The sequence below is a fragment of the Centruroides vittatus genome, unplaced genomic scaffold (genome assembly GCF_030686945.1).
Source record: "Centruroides vittatus isolate TY-2023 unplaced genomic scaffold, ASM3068694v2 contig_854, whole genome shotgun sequence".
In the NCBI taxonomy this organism is placed as follows: domain Eukaryota; kingdom Metazoa; phylum Arthropoda; class Arachnida; order Scorpiones; family Buthidae; genus Centruroides; species Centruroides vittatus.
The window spans coordinates 3,049,685-3,066,375 of NW_027122558.1; the positions used below are offsets into that span (position 1 = coordinate 3,049,685).

Sequence of the window (16,691 nt, forward strand, 5' to 3'; positions counted from 1 at the left end):
TTTAGCAGCCATCTTTTAAAATATTTTAAAATTTATTAGAAATATACCGGATACAAACGAGTGTTTCCTATTTTACTAAGATTTATTCACCCATTTAATGTTTGAAGCTGGATCTTGTCAAACCCGTGTGTATATAGCACTTACCGTAAATAAGACACCTCGATAATATTTATGTATGGCAGCAATCTTCACATCCCACAGGAAACCGAGAAAAGAATCTGAATTCTCGGCAAACAACTGGTATACGATACCATAGTAGATTTATAAGAACAAGAACAACACTCCGGTATGAATTAAACATCGAGAATCAAAAATATATATCTTATAAAAAAAACAAACGATTATTAAATATTCTATTTTATGAATATTTAATAATCGTCCCACTGTTTTCTTGCTGGAATGAGAGACGAGCCGCCATCTTGGCACCTAAGGTAACATTAACCTCGAATTTTTATAAAAATGTGGCAAAACCGCTAGACTAAGGCTTAAACTCAACAGAAAGCGAGCTGAAAAAGTAAAATTGATGAGAAGACAGAACAATTTTATCGTGTTTGAAGTTTCATATTTCAAGATAATGCATAAACAAAGATACTCGAGCAAATGGAGCGTGAAAGAGTAGATAACACGCATAATTAATGGTTTTGGAATGTAACGAATAAGCCTGTGGTAGAGCACTTTTCAAATTTCATAATTCATCCATCTTCTTCATCCATCTCCGCGATGCGTGGGACGGGAGAAACGTACACAGATGCTCCATAAAACGTGGAAGACGACGTTACAAAAATATATTTTTATTTTGAAATTATTATTGCGCTTACGTCTCAAATTTAAAAAAACACCCCAATGAATAAAAGAGGAAAAGAAATTCTCTCGTTTCAAACTGGAAAACGATAGCTGAAATTTTTATTTTCCTTCACAAAGATTAGAAGTGAACGGTTTCCAAACATTTGTTTATCATAAAAACCGTAATTGCTCTCTTTACTCGATGGTTGGTGTAAACATTTCTTACCATACTAAGCGATGATTAATGACCGTATTTTTACTTTTTCTCAATTTACCACCAATACTGACAAACATCGTGTAGCGTAAAGGGCTAATACTCGATCGTCTCACGCAAGATAAATTTATGTGGATAAGTTAATAACATCGTTTAACGATTTTAGAAATAGTTTCTGTAAACTATTTCTTCGATCTGAAGACATTTAGACTCGATGTTTGAATAACATCGAGTCTAAATGTCTTCAGATAAAAAGCATGTCGGGCTTATGCTTTACGAGTTTTGGATAGGATATAATGTCTTACAAACAATTAAAACAATTGGTAATATTTACGGAGAAGACACTACTAAACTTAACTGCATTGTGACGAAAAATTGAGGCATTGTGACGATGTCACAATAAATAATTGCTCGTTCTTAGGAGTTTTTCTTTTGGTGCACTTTGACCATCGACTTGGGAGTTTCTCCAGCACCTCACCGATAACCAGAAAAGCTTAAGTTGAAAATTTGAGGTTTTACACCCAGTAGTTTTTCACTACGAGTGTCTGCAGTGTCGGATGAAAGAAAAAAAAGAAAACACAGCTTTTTTGGAGATTTTTGCACTTTGCGATTGCTTATATTTCGAAACCGCTTTATAAAAAATCTTGAAATTTTGCACACTACCTAGAAAAATAATTATCTTTCGAACGAGATACTCGGAATTACTTTAAATGTTTGAGGGCGGGGAAATCGACTCTCCGGAAATCGGCAACTTTGATTCCTGTAGATATAGTCAATCGGTGACTTCTTTACTTGGCGGAGAGTCACTCCGCGACTCTCTATAAAATACGGGTAATAGAATTTAGTAAGGTTTGGTGTATGCACACATAATCATAGGGCTAACAAAGCGGCGTAACAAATCCTGGGTTTGATAATTCATTATTAATTAAAATTGAAGACATAAAATTCCAAAATTAATTTCTACATGTTTTAAAAAAATCTAAAAAACGCTTTTATTTCTTATGTTGTTTTTGAGATTAGGGGTAGGAAATGATGGAGTCTTCGCACCCCCACCATATTACGTCGCTACAGTGCATTTACACACATATCGTGATTAAATTCTACATCGTTTGTTTATTTGTTTTGTCAGTTACGGCAGAGCAACACTTGGGCGATCTGCCTGGGGATGCCTTCCGGGAGGCTTTTTAAGGGTAATTGGCGCCTATTTTGTCGTTAAAGACGTAGCGAAAACCGGAAAACTCTACGTGGCCAGCCCGTCTTGGCCAGGCGCAAACCCACCGGTGCTCGGAGTACGAAACCGCTCGGCCACTGGTGAATCAATTCTACATCGTCTTTCGGGGTGAGAAGGATGGAGGAATGGGTCATCCCTCAAATATCATTAAGTGCATTATTACTGGGCCTCAAAATTTCAGCCTTCTACCTTAATTAGAAGTGAATGAAATTCTGAATTCTGAAAAGATGTGAAATACTGGACATCTATTTAATACGATACCATTTCAGACCTGCACACCATAAATGGCGCGTTATCCTATGGGCAAAAAAGGGTAATTGATTGAGGTCCGAAATCAATCTTTTATAAGAAATATTTTCACAGGAAAATTCTCCCGAAGAAAAATATCTGAAATTAGCACTGTACATGGAACCACCTAATTCAAATTTTCCTGGGTCCCACGAAGCTCTAAAGCGCTACTGCACACCATCCCACTAAAGATGTTTTCTACAACAAAATAATAATAATAATTATGGATATCTTTTCTGTCGGGATGGCAACTTATCAATAATCGAACTGTATCCCGATTTATCTGTAAAAGAAAAAGACTGACCTATTGCTATGACTTCCACAATACCATTTGCAACAACTCAAACAAGCTCTTCCATGAGAAGTCAACATATGAAACATGTTAGGTTTCTCGCATAAAAGCCTTTGTTAAAATTGAATCTTCGAATCAAAGACCACTCTGTATAATAAATATAAGATAGAGATGATCGCAGAGAATTTGTACACGAGTTTTCATAATCTTTAAAGTCTACCCCGGTTTGCAAGATCAGTTGATTATGCAAACAATTGGCGAAGCAGCTAGCTAAGGGTCAAACGTTCTGCGTGACAATTCGGTAAATGGCAGCGTTCTAACAGAGACCGAATCTCTAGTCTATTGCTCCTCCCGTTCCTTCTTCTACTGTGCTCTTCGCAAAACTTTTCTGGTTTTAATTTACCACTAAGTACTAAACGTCACGTCCCGAAGGCAGGTAAATGTAACGCCAAGCGCATTGTGCTTTTGTGGTAAAAATGTGAAAACAACGGTAAATGGAGTGCCAAAAATTGGTGCCAATTTCTGCCCACTAGGCGATAGTATGTGCATCGGATTTTCTGTGGTGGAGTGAGATCGGAAGTCGAAGAAAAACCAGATAATTCGAACTTTCACGATTTTACTGAAAATATAATGGGCAAAGAGAGCTCTGAAAAACTTTATAAGCTTCCTACGAGATTGCGCTGTTAATTAAGACAAGGTAAGCTCTCTTCTCGAGTTGTAATAATTGTTGGCTAAATCCTGTCGACAGTTCACAGCTCTCTCGAAATTGTTGCTACAATCCACCTAATTTCGCTATTGCGAAATTCGAGTTTCTCGATACACAGGTTCTAGACTAATCGGCTTCTTCTTCAGTTGGACATTTAATTAAATTAGATAAAACAGATGAGATTTTGTTAATGACTTTAGAATGAAATTATAGAATAGTTTAGATCTAATTACGATATTCTCAAGGTATAGGCTATATCCACGTTACGAAGATAAGTTTTCCTCTTTCAGATATTTTTCATTAATTTTGTGATCTAAAAACTGTCATACAAATAAAAAATTATATCACAAATCCGTTACCTTCAAGTCGGTATTTTTTCGTACAAAAAAGTGTTCCTAATCTATAATTATTGGAGATTTTGCGATTTATTGTGCTAAATTCCGTCAATCGAGATGTCATCAAAACATTAATATCATTCAAAATATATTAATAATAATAATAGTAACCAGCAAAGATTATTGTGACATCGTCACCACAATGCCGGGGTGCAATTTTTAATAATATTTTAAATTAATTTAATCTAAAATATATGCTCTCCATCTCAAATTAGTAGTATCTTGCCCCTGTAAATCATACTTTTCCTAAAAACAACAGAGTCATGCCGGTCATCTACGCAACTCCCTTCTGGGAAACATTTGAATTCAAATCATTGTTATAGTTAATCGGGGACTTCTGCATCTAAGCTTTTAATATCTGGTCTCGAATTTCACCCATCTAACACTGTTCTCGAGGTTAAGGAAGGATAGAGACAGACGAACGACAGTGGGAATTTACAGGTCTACAATTTTTTTTTCCAAATTGCAGCCCAATAACTTAATAATGACGACTAGAAGACATATTATCTAATAATTTTTGTGAACAGCAGGAGTCAAAAGCGACGAAACATAAATTTTAAAGCTTGTTAATAAAGCTGATGAAAAATTTGAAAAACGAAAGAAAAAAATTCATCTTGAGAGTTCCTTCTTTCTACGTATTTTCGAGTCTTTGGGTAACTTCATTAATAAATTCTAAGTACAAGACAAAATAAAATGCAAATTTCGATTTTACAACTCGATGGAAAGAGTCTCGTAAAAGCTAAATTTGCATATTGTTACGTCTGAATTTTGCAAAATCGATTGCCTTTTTTAAATTTTACATGCTTACCATCTTTTTGAGGTTACAAACGTCCTTTCCTTTCACTTCTCTTTCTTCGATCTCTCTATTTAACGTACGAAATAATAGTGAAATACGTCCACGAAGTCATAGTGTACGAAGTAATGGCCATATTAGCAAACTTGGCGAAACAATAATAATATAATAAACCTGAAAAATGAAATATGAAAGGAACACGTTAATTATAAATGAACAATTTTCTTATCTATAGCTATTAATACGATTATTCTTGTATTTCCTCTTATTAAATTGCATTGTAATACAACAAATAATCAATCTAAAAATGTATCGATGCAAAAAAGAAAATCGACTGTTAATTACGATATTATTTACTTACTTTTCCCCGTGTAAAATTTAGATTTTCAAAGGGTTATTTTTCAAAAATTTAGCCACTTAAATCAATTATTTGAATTATTTTATAATGCGCTAAGAAATAACGAGTCACATTTTACGATTTCAAATTAAATTAATTCAATTATAATTTAATGAGCAAAGTATTAATTTTTTTAATGTCAATTGTATTATATTAATGTTAAATGTTAACATTTAAGCAGAAAAATATAACATTAAACTATTCGAAGTTAGGTTATTATTAGTGTAAATCTGAGTATAGTTAAGAAATATATATGTAAGTCTTATATAGTCGAGTAATATTACTAAAATTCTTCGAGCGTGAGAAGTGTCTCATAAATATATATTAAAAATTCTTGTAGCTTATCGTCAATAATTTATAAACAGGTGAAACATTAACCTTTATAAAACAGTTTAGAAAATAGAAGAGATAGAATTGAGAGTAAAGAGTTTCATTTCGTTTCTATTCTTTTCTTCGAAACGATTCCAGAGAAATAAATTTTATCGTCCAAGATATTACATTTACTTAAAGTAGACCAGATGTGAACGGTCGATTCGTAAATCTGTTCCCAAGTCGTAAAAATATTTAATTTTAAAAGTAACAGAACTTTTAAAAAAAGCCATTTATTGCTACGATAGATATTGAAAGCTTAATTCTGCCCTTTGTATTTGTTTAGGTTCCGTTTCTGATCATTTAAAATTCAAAATAAAATGTATCTCTTTAAAACTTTGCATAAAATTACTTATTAATTGACATTTAACACTTTAATAATAATAAAAAGTATTAACGTAGCCTATATGGTAAAGCTTTTCGTCCTACAGTTTACTTCTTCATACGTACTGTACAGTACAATACAACAATGCGGTTACATTAATTGAAGTATGTACTGTACGCCATTCTCTAATATTTGTTTTGAGCTATAATCATTTACTCCAAATAAAGCGGGACTGTAAGCCCGAAAATGTACATTTTGGAGAGAAAAGAAATATAGAATATCAGTGTGTCGACCTGTGGTACGATTGTCCTTTAAATATAACCACATTGTTATTGTACGTATGAAGAAAGTATTAACGTAGTGTTTAATGTATTAATTTTATATTCAAAAAAGATCAATTAATGGTCACATCTGGCTATAGTCTAGCATTCTTTGTTTTGTGTTTCTATTTTCGCCTTATGGGCATAAGAGGACCTCAAAATATAATCCATAAATTAAAAAATTAAATTTTTATTTCGCTGATATACAAGAAATGGTGTAATGTTTCGCGATGTCGGGAACTCTTGTTTGGAGTCCTCTGATGATGCGGATGTATACGAATCCCATTGTGCATCTTTTAAATTTTTATGCTAAAGACTCCTTTTCCAGTAAATAACGCCTTTTTACTGTTCCGGCGAAATAAACGACTACTCGATTTGCTGAAATTGTATACGTTTTGTGTTCATTTTTTTAGAAATGTTCGTTCCTATTATGTAAATTAGGCCATCGTTTGTGATTTAAATTACTCAAACATATCTTCTGCGCTAAATTTGTTATTGAAAATAGTCCACAAAGTATAATAGAATCTTATATCATTCTTTTGAGGATAAAATAAATCGAAGGTAGTTCGTTTAACTCTTTTCAATAGCTAATTCGCCAAAAGAGAATTCGCAATTCGGAGAAATGCATTTCGCTGATTGAATGGAAGTAGAAAACAAATAAAAGCAAAATATTTGTTGTTAAAATACTCGAGTCCTTGACGCCATTGTTACTTATTTGCGGCCTCAATTCGATTAGTAAAATAAAACCTTGTTATTCATAAAAAAAAAAAAAAATTGGTTAATGTTACCTTAGGTAGCCAAGATGGTGGCTCTTCCCTAATTCCAGCAAGGAAACAGTGGGACGCACGTTCTAACCTAACCTCACCTATTCTAATAAATTACCATAATTATTAGCAACCAAATTATTAGAATAGGTTAGGTTAGGTTAGAAGGTGGGTCCCCACTGTTTCCTTGCTGGAATCAGAAACGAGCCGCCATCTTGGCACCTAAGGTAACATTAACCGTCTGCTCTTCAAAACATTACGTACTTTTCCGTTAAATCTCGTGTGTTATGTACTGTACGGCATTGTAGTGAAACAAATTATTCTCTATCGGCATTTTCCGACCTCTGTGTCGCAACCACAAATAAATCTAGATGCTTCTTGTACAGTTTATGTGCCATTTTGGGTAAATAAATCGAAACTAATTACTTATTTCGAGTGTTAATTTACACGGTAAATGTTTTCTCGACGTTTTATTCATTTATTTTTTTTTTGTGACGTAAAATAATGTATGACGAAACTCGATATGTCGCGTATCGAGCAAATTACATTTGTGAATTAATATAGAAAATAAATTACATTTATTTTTTACAAATTGTAGCCACTTTCAATGCATCTTAATAGTTTTTAAAATTCTTCGTGTTTAGGCCTAAATTTAATTACAGTTTTAAAAGTATAGTTGTTCATTCCAATTAATTATAATACTTGATATTACTTTAGTAGTGTCAACTATTATAAATACTTAAATAAGTTAGATTTTCGTCTTTACCAAGAAAATGTTTTGTCTTTTGAAATTAAAATAAATTCTGTATTAAATTATTAAAATAATGAAGATTAAATAAATTTGGATGTAAAATTTTAACTTTAATTTATTTAAAACCGTTAAATTGTTTAAAAACTATAGACTAGAAGAATACTGTGACTATTGTTGTCAGCAGCATTTTAACAAAGTAATCGCCAAGATTAATAATAAAGCTCTGTTCTGTAAAAGAAGTTTGATCCACTAAGCCATTGTGTTAAATACTAACAATCAGTATTGTATTTTCATTAAATTTAAATAAATTAATTAAATTTATTCAAATACGAATAACACCGATGATAATGTTTAAGTGGATGCTTTCGAATACGTGCCGATAATTTAATGTTATTTAAATAAGTCGAGATTAATTTTGTAGCCATTAAAATTACGAATAAGAAAATAAACATAATTAATTTATCTATTTATGTGTTTTATGACATCGACACCATTTATGTTTACTATAACTTATAGCATAACGACAATTAACGCTTAATGAGTTATTACTGTTATACCCACGATAACGATCTCGGCCTATAGTAACAGTGTATAACCTATATGTTTCATATAGCAATAACCATTTTCTATTATCACGTCTAAGGACTGTATGTTCGTTTGTCTATCCGAAACCGATAATCGATAGTATTACTTCCTCATCCTCGTAAAGTAAAGTAAGCATTTCGACGATAAATATTTAGATTTATCGTTCAGACGATAACATTTATCACATATTTGATATAAATATTTAATTTACGTGACGACGTATCCATTAAATATAATTAGGTCCATTAAAGAGGTTAATCGAGGAGTGAAATTTCGAGCCGACGACGTAAAGCGAAATTTTCTGACAGGTAAAACTAATATAAATTACGAATACTTTTTAATATTATAGGGTATTTTTTCTGCAGTTTTTAGAAAATAAATCTTCTTCGAATCAGTAGAAGTCTGCCACAGTTTTTGAGTGGCACAATCCTCGACAGCTTTCTGTTATTGTATCCCAAACATCTGACACCGACGTCGATGTCGAGTAAAGGTCGTTAGAGCCACTAATAAGCCACTAGAGAGACTACCAGCCACTCTACCATATGGATAAGACTACTAACATCGAACTCTACGAGCTCTAGGATAAATTAAATATAGTTTTTCTATTAGTACGAACGATAAATGCCTGGCATCACGGAAACAAACAATTTTAAATACGCGTATCGATAATCCCGCTTTATTAACTTATAAACTATTATATAGCGCTAATCTTTGCAATATGGCGTGATTTTTATTTGTTGGCAAACTTATGAGCTCGTTTAAATTGTCCTAAATACGCAAATCATTTGTCTGTTTAACGAACAATAGGGTTTAAATCGGGAGTGTTGATTTCCGTTAGATGGCGCTCGTTGCCTTACAAAAGGGACTTTTCGATTTGTTGGCATCAGTCGAGTCTGTGAGATCCGTTCTACGTCCCTCTCCAGTTGGATGCTCCTCAATATTGAGGTAAGTCTTCTTCATTTAACACACTCCCTGCTACGTATTATTAATTTGCTCTTAATGAGAAAAATCATTTTTAAATCGGAGTACAAAAAAAAAGAATGCATTTATTTGTATTTCGTATCCTTTTCCTTCCGTAATATTTTATGATAACGATAGTTTATTAATTAATTCTACAAGTAATAAGTAAATAAATTTTAATTTCGATTAATTTGAAATGATCTAAATTTTTCTATTTCTACATCTATTGCTTAATAATTACGATTGATTTCTTTACAAATTTATCGATTATCCTTAGAAATCTTTTTGTTTTTAAAATTTAATTATTTATTAATAAAATATCTCCACAGAAAAACTCACTCGATCGATAATTTTACTATTTTCTGCACTAAATTTAGGCTCATCATCATTGCAATTATAGAAAAACTGCAACGATGATGATGATGATGATGATGATGAAGACGACAATTGTTTAATATAGCGAGGAATAAACAAAGTTATTTTTTTTAAAATGAAAATTTTCTACACACAAAAGGGTATAATTTTTAAAATTATACTCTTCTTTTTTTTACTAGTTTTCTATTAAAATCTATAAAATTATTTTCGAGGCGGAAAGTAGTAATTTTTAATAAGATGTAAGGAATGCTTTGGCGAATAAAACGGACCTGTGGATTAATTATTTAAACGACGATATATTTTAATTATATTTATTTATTTAAAATTTCAATATCGGTAACGATTCTGATAGCTCGATGATTTAACGATAAGTGGAACGTCTACAATTTAGAAGTAATGAGTTTGGACACGGAAGATTGATGAACTCGACAAATTTCGTGAACTTTCAGCGATAAATAATGAACTGTAGAGTTTTTTTCTTTTTTGTTTTCTCGCGATAATGGACACATTCGTTTGATATGCAATATTCATTACCCGTACGTCGTGTTAATAAGCGAATATTTTAATAGTTTCCGTATAAATTTTCCAAGTTTTAAGTATTTCGATTCGTTCTATTATCGATGATATACTTATCAAAATGGTGAAATATATTATAGAATAATCTTATCTTATATATATTCGATCGTCAATCCATTAAATTGCAATTGAGATTGAATTTATAACCTAATATAATGTCTTTAAATACACGAGTTTTAAAAAAATCAAACTTTTCCATTAAAATCAACTTAAAAAATAAATGGCGAATAAATTAATCTGTACTTAAAAACAAATTAACATTTTATCTCGGGATGAATATTTATTATATTTAATGCTTAAATGAGTTTTTAACCCATCCACTTTTAGGTAATTATAATTTTATAAAGAATTTATTTTTTAAATGTAAACAAAAATTCCAATTTTTCAATTAGTTTTAGTTTAAAAATAATCTATTATTTAAACTAATTTTAAGTAAATTTACTTATTTATATCCTGTTTTTTATTTATAACAAAATTCAATTAATGTTACCTATGGTTCCAAAATGGCGGCTCGTCTCTGATTCCAGCAAATAGAAGAAAGGAAACAGTGGGGACGCACGTTCTAACCTAACCTATTCTAATAAATTACCATAATTATTACCAACAAAATTATTAGAAGAGGTTAGGTTAGAACGTGAATCCCCACTGTTTCCTTTCTTCTATTTGCTGGAATCAGAGACGAGCCGCCATTTTGGAACCATAGGTAACATTAACCCAAAATTCTTATCTAGTGTTATTTTTTAATTAATCATTAGGAAAAAAACGAAACGGTTATTAATCCTTAATTGTGTTCGATTTGTATGAGAAATCTTTCAGGAATTTTAACTTCTATAACATACTTCAATGCGCCATTAGACACATCGAAGAACGGAATTCCTTCACCAGATATTAATACACTAGGGGAGATCCGGGCAACGGGGATCGCTTCGAAGGATTGTCCATTATTTCTACTGTTTTTGTATTACTTTACTAAATTTGTTAACCCGTAATACGAATGTTACTCAACGAAAATATAGAAGTTGGGAGTTATTTTAATTTGTAAATAGTAGGTCCACGTAAAAGCAATTTTATTTGAAATAGAGTATTTGACTCTTCTTGCCCGACCACGTAGGGCAAAAGGAATATATACTACGCAAAAATCAATACCAGGAAAGTGAGAACCGGTTATAGCCGATTAAAGAATTATCAATTGGTGATTTTTACGATTTTCTAGAATAAAGAACGTCATTCTTACAGTGGTCATATATTGTAAGTGATTTACCTGTGTACATACTCTTATTGTAATCACTGCATAACTAGTGACATCAATTTTTGCAAATGGAAACTAATGGAAAGCATTTCTTCGTCTATTTTTATTTTGAATAATTGGAATAGGCTCCCGATTCGCGATTCTTTTTGCCCAGAATAAAACGTCACTGTTACGGTAACAGTCGCCATTTTATTGCTAATGAGTTCGTTGATTCTTAAACTTGTTGAGATTTTCTTGCCTTTTAGTGATTCTTCCGTACTAATAGACTATCCTTAATAATAATCTTGGCAAGAAAAAAATTCCAGCAAAGAGTTGCTTAACTTTCCCGGCGACATTTAAAACTGCGTGTGGCGCCATCTGTTATATTTTATTTTAAAACTTTTTTACATTTTTAACTATTATAAAATAGCAAAAACCTTAATTTTGAGGGTAGGTGCGGGTTTTTTTATTTAAAAAAAAAATTATAAATGCTATAACGAGGAAAATCGTCAAGTCCGACCGTACTCGAGATATGACATACGATTCCCCTCTATCTCCCCACCCCGTCGACGTTCAACCACCAAACTTTAGTAACATCAATCCCCTAATACACAAACCTCGCTAAATATTATTTCAGAAATTTTCGGCAGAAAGTATAGGAGTTAAGCTTCAATGAAGGTAAACCGTCTTCGTTCCTGAACACTGGGAGTTCGGTCGTGGGTTCGCGCCTCGCTCGGTCGGGCTGGCGACGTGGAGTTTTCCGGGTTTTCTCCATGTCTGTAACACCTGAATAAGAGCCAGTTTCCCTTAATTAAAAGACCTCCCGGAAGGCATTATATGAGCTGCACACCCGATATTAACCATTGTATGAAAGAAAGAGAGAGAAACTTAATCGTTCCCCTCCCACACAAAATACACACACTAACATCCATACAAACAGGAAAAAGCCTCGAATTTTTTTGTATTTCTCGACGTTTCGTGGTCCCGAGTCCACAAATGTAATCTTGAAGATTCATTTTTTGACCCATAGTCATACTTTTCCTCTGTTATATATAACAGAGCCGAGGAAATAAAACACATTTAGTTTATTAACTTTCAAATACCCGGCTCAAATTTTAACAATTCCCGTCAGTAGTCAGCAGAAGACATTGACAGTTTTGACAATACGCTACAGTAGTTTGATTTAAATATTTTTCAGTGATTCCTTTTGTTCGAGTCTCCCTATTGTTTACTATAATAAATTAACCAGTTTTTTTATAAATTATAAGTTTAAATTTTCAAATGCATAATACGTATAAGGGTAAATTGTTCGCTTTATACACACACACAGAAGCTGTTTATCTCTCGAATAAAGCTAATTAGGAAAGTCTGCGGTAATTCTTTATTCTAACAAATTTTCCTAACGAATTTGGCCACGTGATTAGGAAAATATTTACGGAAAGTCAGAGACGTAAGAGGTGGAAGGAAGAGAATTACGTTCATCGATTGGTTCGATGTTGTAACCCGCAAACGAGGATTGCGTGGAGATTAGTTGTAAGAATTTCGTCCAATCACGATTTTATTTTAAGTGGTATATCCGCCGTTAAGCTTTAGTAAATGATTGCGGCAATTGTATAAGTAACAAAGTAAAATAATTGCTTACTTAATATTATTTCCTACGGGTCGTTGAACACAAACGTTACTATTGCTATTTTCCTCGTCTCTGGTCTTTCCGGTAGATTTCTTAATAGCGTGTCCGACGAGTACTTTCATAAGACAAAAGTTACTTGAATTTCACTGAAAGCCTTTCATTGTATCATTATCTTGTTTGCTTTGCATCGTTTGATTTTCTTGTATCTAAGAAAACAAGAGAGGAAAAAACAATTATTAGTAGGCTAATAATTGAAGTCGTATTGTTAAGAAATTCAACGAAAAATAAATTTAAAAAAAAAAATTGTTATATACAACACTAGAAGTGTTGGAATCGAGTCAAATTTGATCCTCCGAGTTTCTTGCAAATTTCCACGTTTTGAGACTTCCTGAATCCAAAAGTCCAAAAAAACAGCAAAAACTTTTTGTGGATTTGAGTGTGTTGGCGTCTATTTCGCTTAATATCTCAGGACGGTGAAGATAAAGAAACGAAATTTGGCCTGGTGGCTTGTATATGAGGGGCATTGATGCTATTAAATTTTGGTTAAAGGTAGAGAGGGTGAAGAGATAAAGGGTGTAGTGTGTGTCATATCTAGTCATATCTCGTAAGAGCTACGACTTAATGATTTTATACGTTATTAACATTTACACATTTATGAACCTCATCCCAACCCTCAAAGTTAAGCTTTCTGTCACTTTATTACAATCAAAAAGTTTTTTATAACAAAATCTCATAACAGATGGCGCTAGACACAATTTTATTTATTTTGTTTAATAAAAACTCATAACAGCAGGAAAAGTTACGCAACTCTCGTTGGTGGATTTTTTTCTCTCCTGTCGAAAGAATCGTAATCATAACATAGTTAATATATGTGTGGAAAGTGCTTAATCTGTTACTTTTGTACTCTAAAGACGTATCCAGAACTGTTCAGAAAGCGAAACAACAATTTTCCTGCTTCCTGTTTCTTGCAGAATATGGGTTGAAGACACATTAAAAGTTTTTGCGTATAGAATACATCATTTCATTTATTTTTAACTCTCCGTCCCGTTGGCCCCGAGAGGCAGTATTTTCATACTCACCGTGGTTTCGGCCAGACCCACAATAGTGCGACCGGATGGTGAGAAAGGAACCCGACATTTCCGGACTGACTGACCATCCTGAAAAATTTCTGGAGTTTTTCACCTGTTTTCAGCCGTTCGTTTTATTTTCGTAACTTATTCATTCATTCAATAGTTAAGTAAATTACATTTTATAATTATTTCCGAACACAAATACATAATTTGAATGTTTTATCTTTACCATATTTATATTTTCTATCGTCACAAACTTTATGCATATTCGGCAAGAAACGAATAGAAAAATTTCTATATGTCTTTTCTCACTTTTAAATGACCTTTGTCATTGGCTTTGTTTTGGCAGGAAGCTCGTTTAAATTCATAACATACTATAATTTACTTTCCTTTGTGTCCTCGGCCTAAGTACATACTCGTCTAACGCTGACCTAATTCAAAATTAGGTATCCAAACAGGTAATTTAAATAGACGATTTTGTAAATTTAGATAGAAAAATGGCGCCAGAACCCGAGTTTTGTCTTTATTTGCAATTCTATTTTTATCAAGAAAAAATTGTTTTGCGAAATATTTACCTCCAATACCGTAAAATGACGAGGTTTATTTGTTTTTATACTTACATAATTACATTTTATAAAACGCTAATTATTAACTTGATACAGACCATTGGTTAACGATGCCACAGACCGGTGAACAAGAAGTGTTATAAAAACTTCTTACTAATATTTAATTCTCGTTTCGTACGTGGTCATTGATTCGAATAATCAGTTAATAACTGTCTTTCTAAGTAAATTATCTCATTATATTAATTTTAACCAAATTAATTAATGACTATGCATATTTTACAGATGATGTGATCTCGAAAATGTTCTTCTAAGAAAATAATAGATGATACCAGATGCGGAACAGATTCTACATTATGTTATCTTCCTTCCGTTTTCCGTTTGGACAACTCTGGTCTTCGCCTTGGCCCTCCTCTGCCACATATTTCTAGGTAACAGTAACAAACCGTTGGCGTATCTTCCGACACTTTACTATAAAGAATCGAGCTTCTCTCAGTTTCTCCTGGAACAAATACCTCGTTTACGCACACCTTACTATCCGCCTCTATGGGCTTCCAATCCTCACGTGCAGACGATCGTCACCAGGTATCTCCTACCATCCCGAGACGTGTACTACGAACGTCAGAATCTGCAACTGAAGGACAAAGGTTTGGTATCGCTCGATTGGGCGGTGACGTGTGACGTAAACAGTAGATTAATAAGCTCGACGAAAGAATACAGCCGTCTGATCCTGCTTCTGCCAAACCTGACGGACGATGCTCTGTCCGTGGCAGAAATGAGTCGGAAAGCTCTATCGCGTGAATTCAGGCCAATTATATATAACCGTAGAGGACACGGGAACACCCCTCTGCTAACTCCGAAGCTGCAGACTTACGGGGATCCATCGGATTTGCGTCAAGCAATTAAATACGTAAAATCTCGATACCCTCACGCTCATCTGTCTCTAGTAGGATACGGAACGGGTGCCGATTTATTGTTAGCTTATCTAGGAGAGTACGGCAGCTCGGCTTATATGTCTGCCGCGGTGGCAATATCCCCCCTGTACGATCCGGAAAGCATTTACGAATCGGAAATGCCTCAACCGCACAAATTTATCCGCTTATTAGCTCAACGTAACTTGGTAAATAGGCATTCTTTGGCACTTTCGAAGGTGATAGACGTAGACACGGCCATTCACAGCAACACCGTGGCAGAATTCGAGAAACGAGTTTATTGGAAGATGTGTAGTTGCGAAAGCTGGGAACAATATTGGGAAAAGAATGCACCTTTGAGAGATGCGGACGAAATGTCGGTTCCTCTCTTATGCATAAGTAGTAAAGACGATCCTTTGGTACCGCGAGAAGCTATACCTTACGACGTCTTTCAAGTTTATCCTCAATTGATTCTAGTGGAAACTCGATGCGGAGGTCATTGTTGTTTTCTACAATCAGGGACGTTCGTTCCCGATTCGTGGGCAAATTCTTTAGCTTTGGATTTTTTAAAAGTGACTCTAGAATTTTCCTCCAACGAAAAAAGAATGACGAAATCCGCATCCAATCTGTGACTAACAGATTTCGTTTAAGCATATTATTTAATCTGACATTTCCTTTATTTTTATAGTAAATATTTAAAAACTTGGCTCGCTATCTCCTCGAATTTTACCAAACCTTCATTATTTGTGATCGATGTGACCAACAACAAAACAATGTGTATAAAAGTAAAAATCAATAAAGTCATAAGGTGAATGTTATCTGTGGAGATATTCAAACAATCAACTTTCTCGATTCCATGACGAATTGTATCATATTGTAATTTTACTGTGATATTGTTAGTATTTAAAAATATTTTAAAATGTTTTAACAATATTTGTGAATTAAAAGTTGTATTTTTCTTGAAGATTTGCCTGCTTTTTAGTGACGTGGAATATTCTAAATTCAATTCGTGTGATTCTTACGTACACAAAACGGAGTATCTACAGACGGAGGCGGTTAAGACGTCAACCTACCGCTCTAGGGTACCCGGGATCGAAACCGGGCCAGTCATTCTTCGGGAATTTTCACGAGTGGTTCCTGGTTATCCGGCCACCCCGTCGTGAGC

General features: G+C 33.4%; 1 protein-coding gene across 1 annotated transcript; it reads left to right on the forward strand.

Annotated features, from left to right (window-relative positions):
* Window positions 1-9,014: 9,014 nt before the first annotated feature.
* LOC136982630 (protein ABHD15-like) lies at window positions 9,015-16,490 on the forward strand. The gene is made up of 2 exons (XM_067279188.1): window positions 9,015-9,158; window positions 14,901-16,490. The coding sequence occupies exon 2, from the start codon at window positions 14,941-14,943 to the stop codon at window positions 16,156-16,158; it is 1,218 nt and encodes a 405-aa protein (XP_067135289.1). The 5' UTR covers window positions 9,015-9,158; window positions 14,901-14,940; the 3' UTR covers window positions 16,159-16,490.
* Window positions 16,491-16,691: the final 201 nt, after the last annotated feature.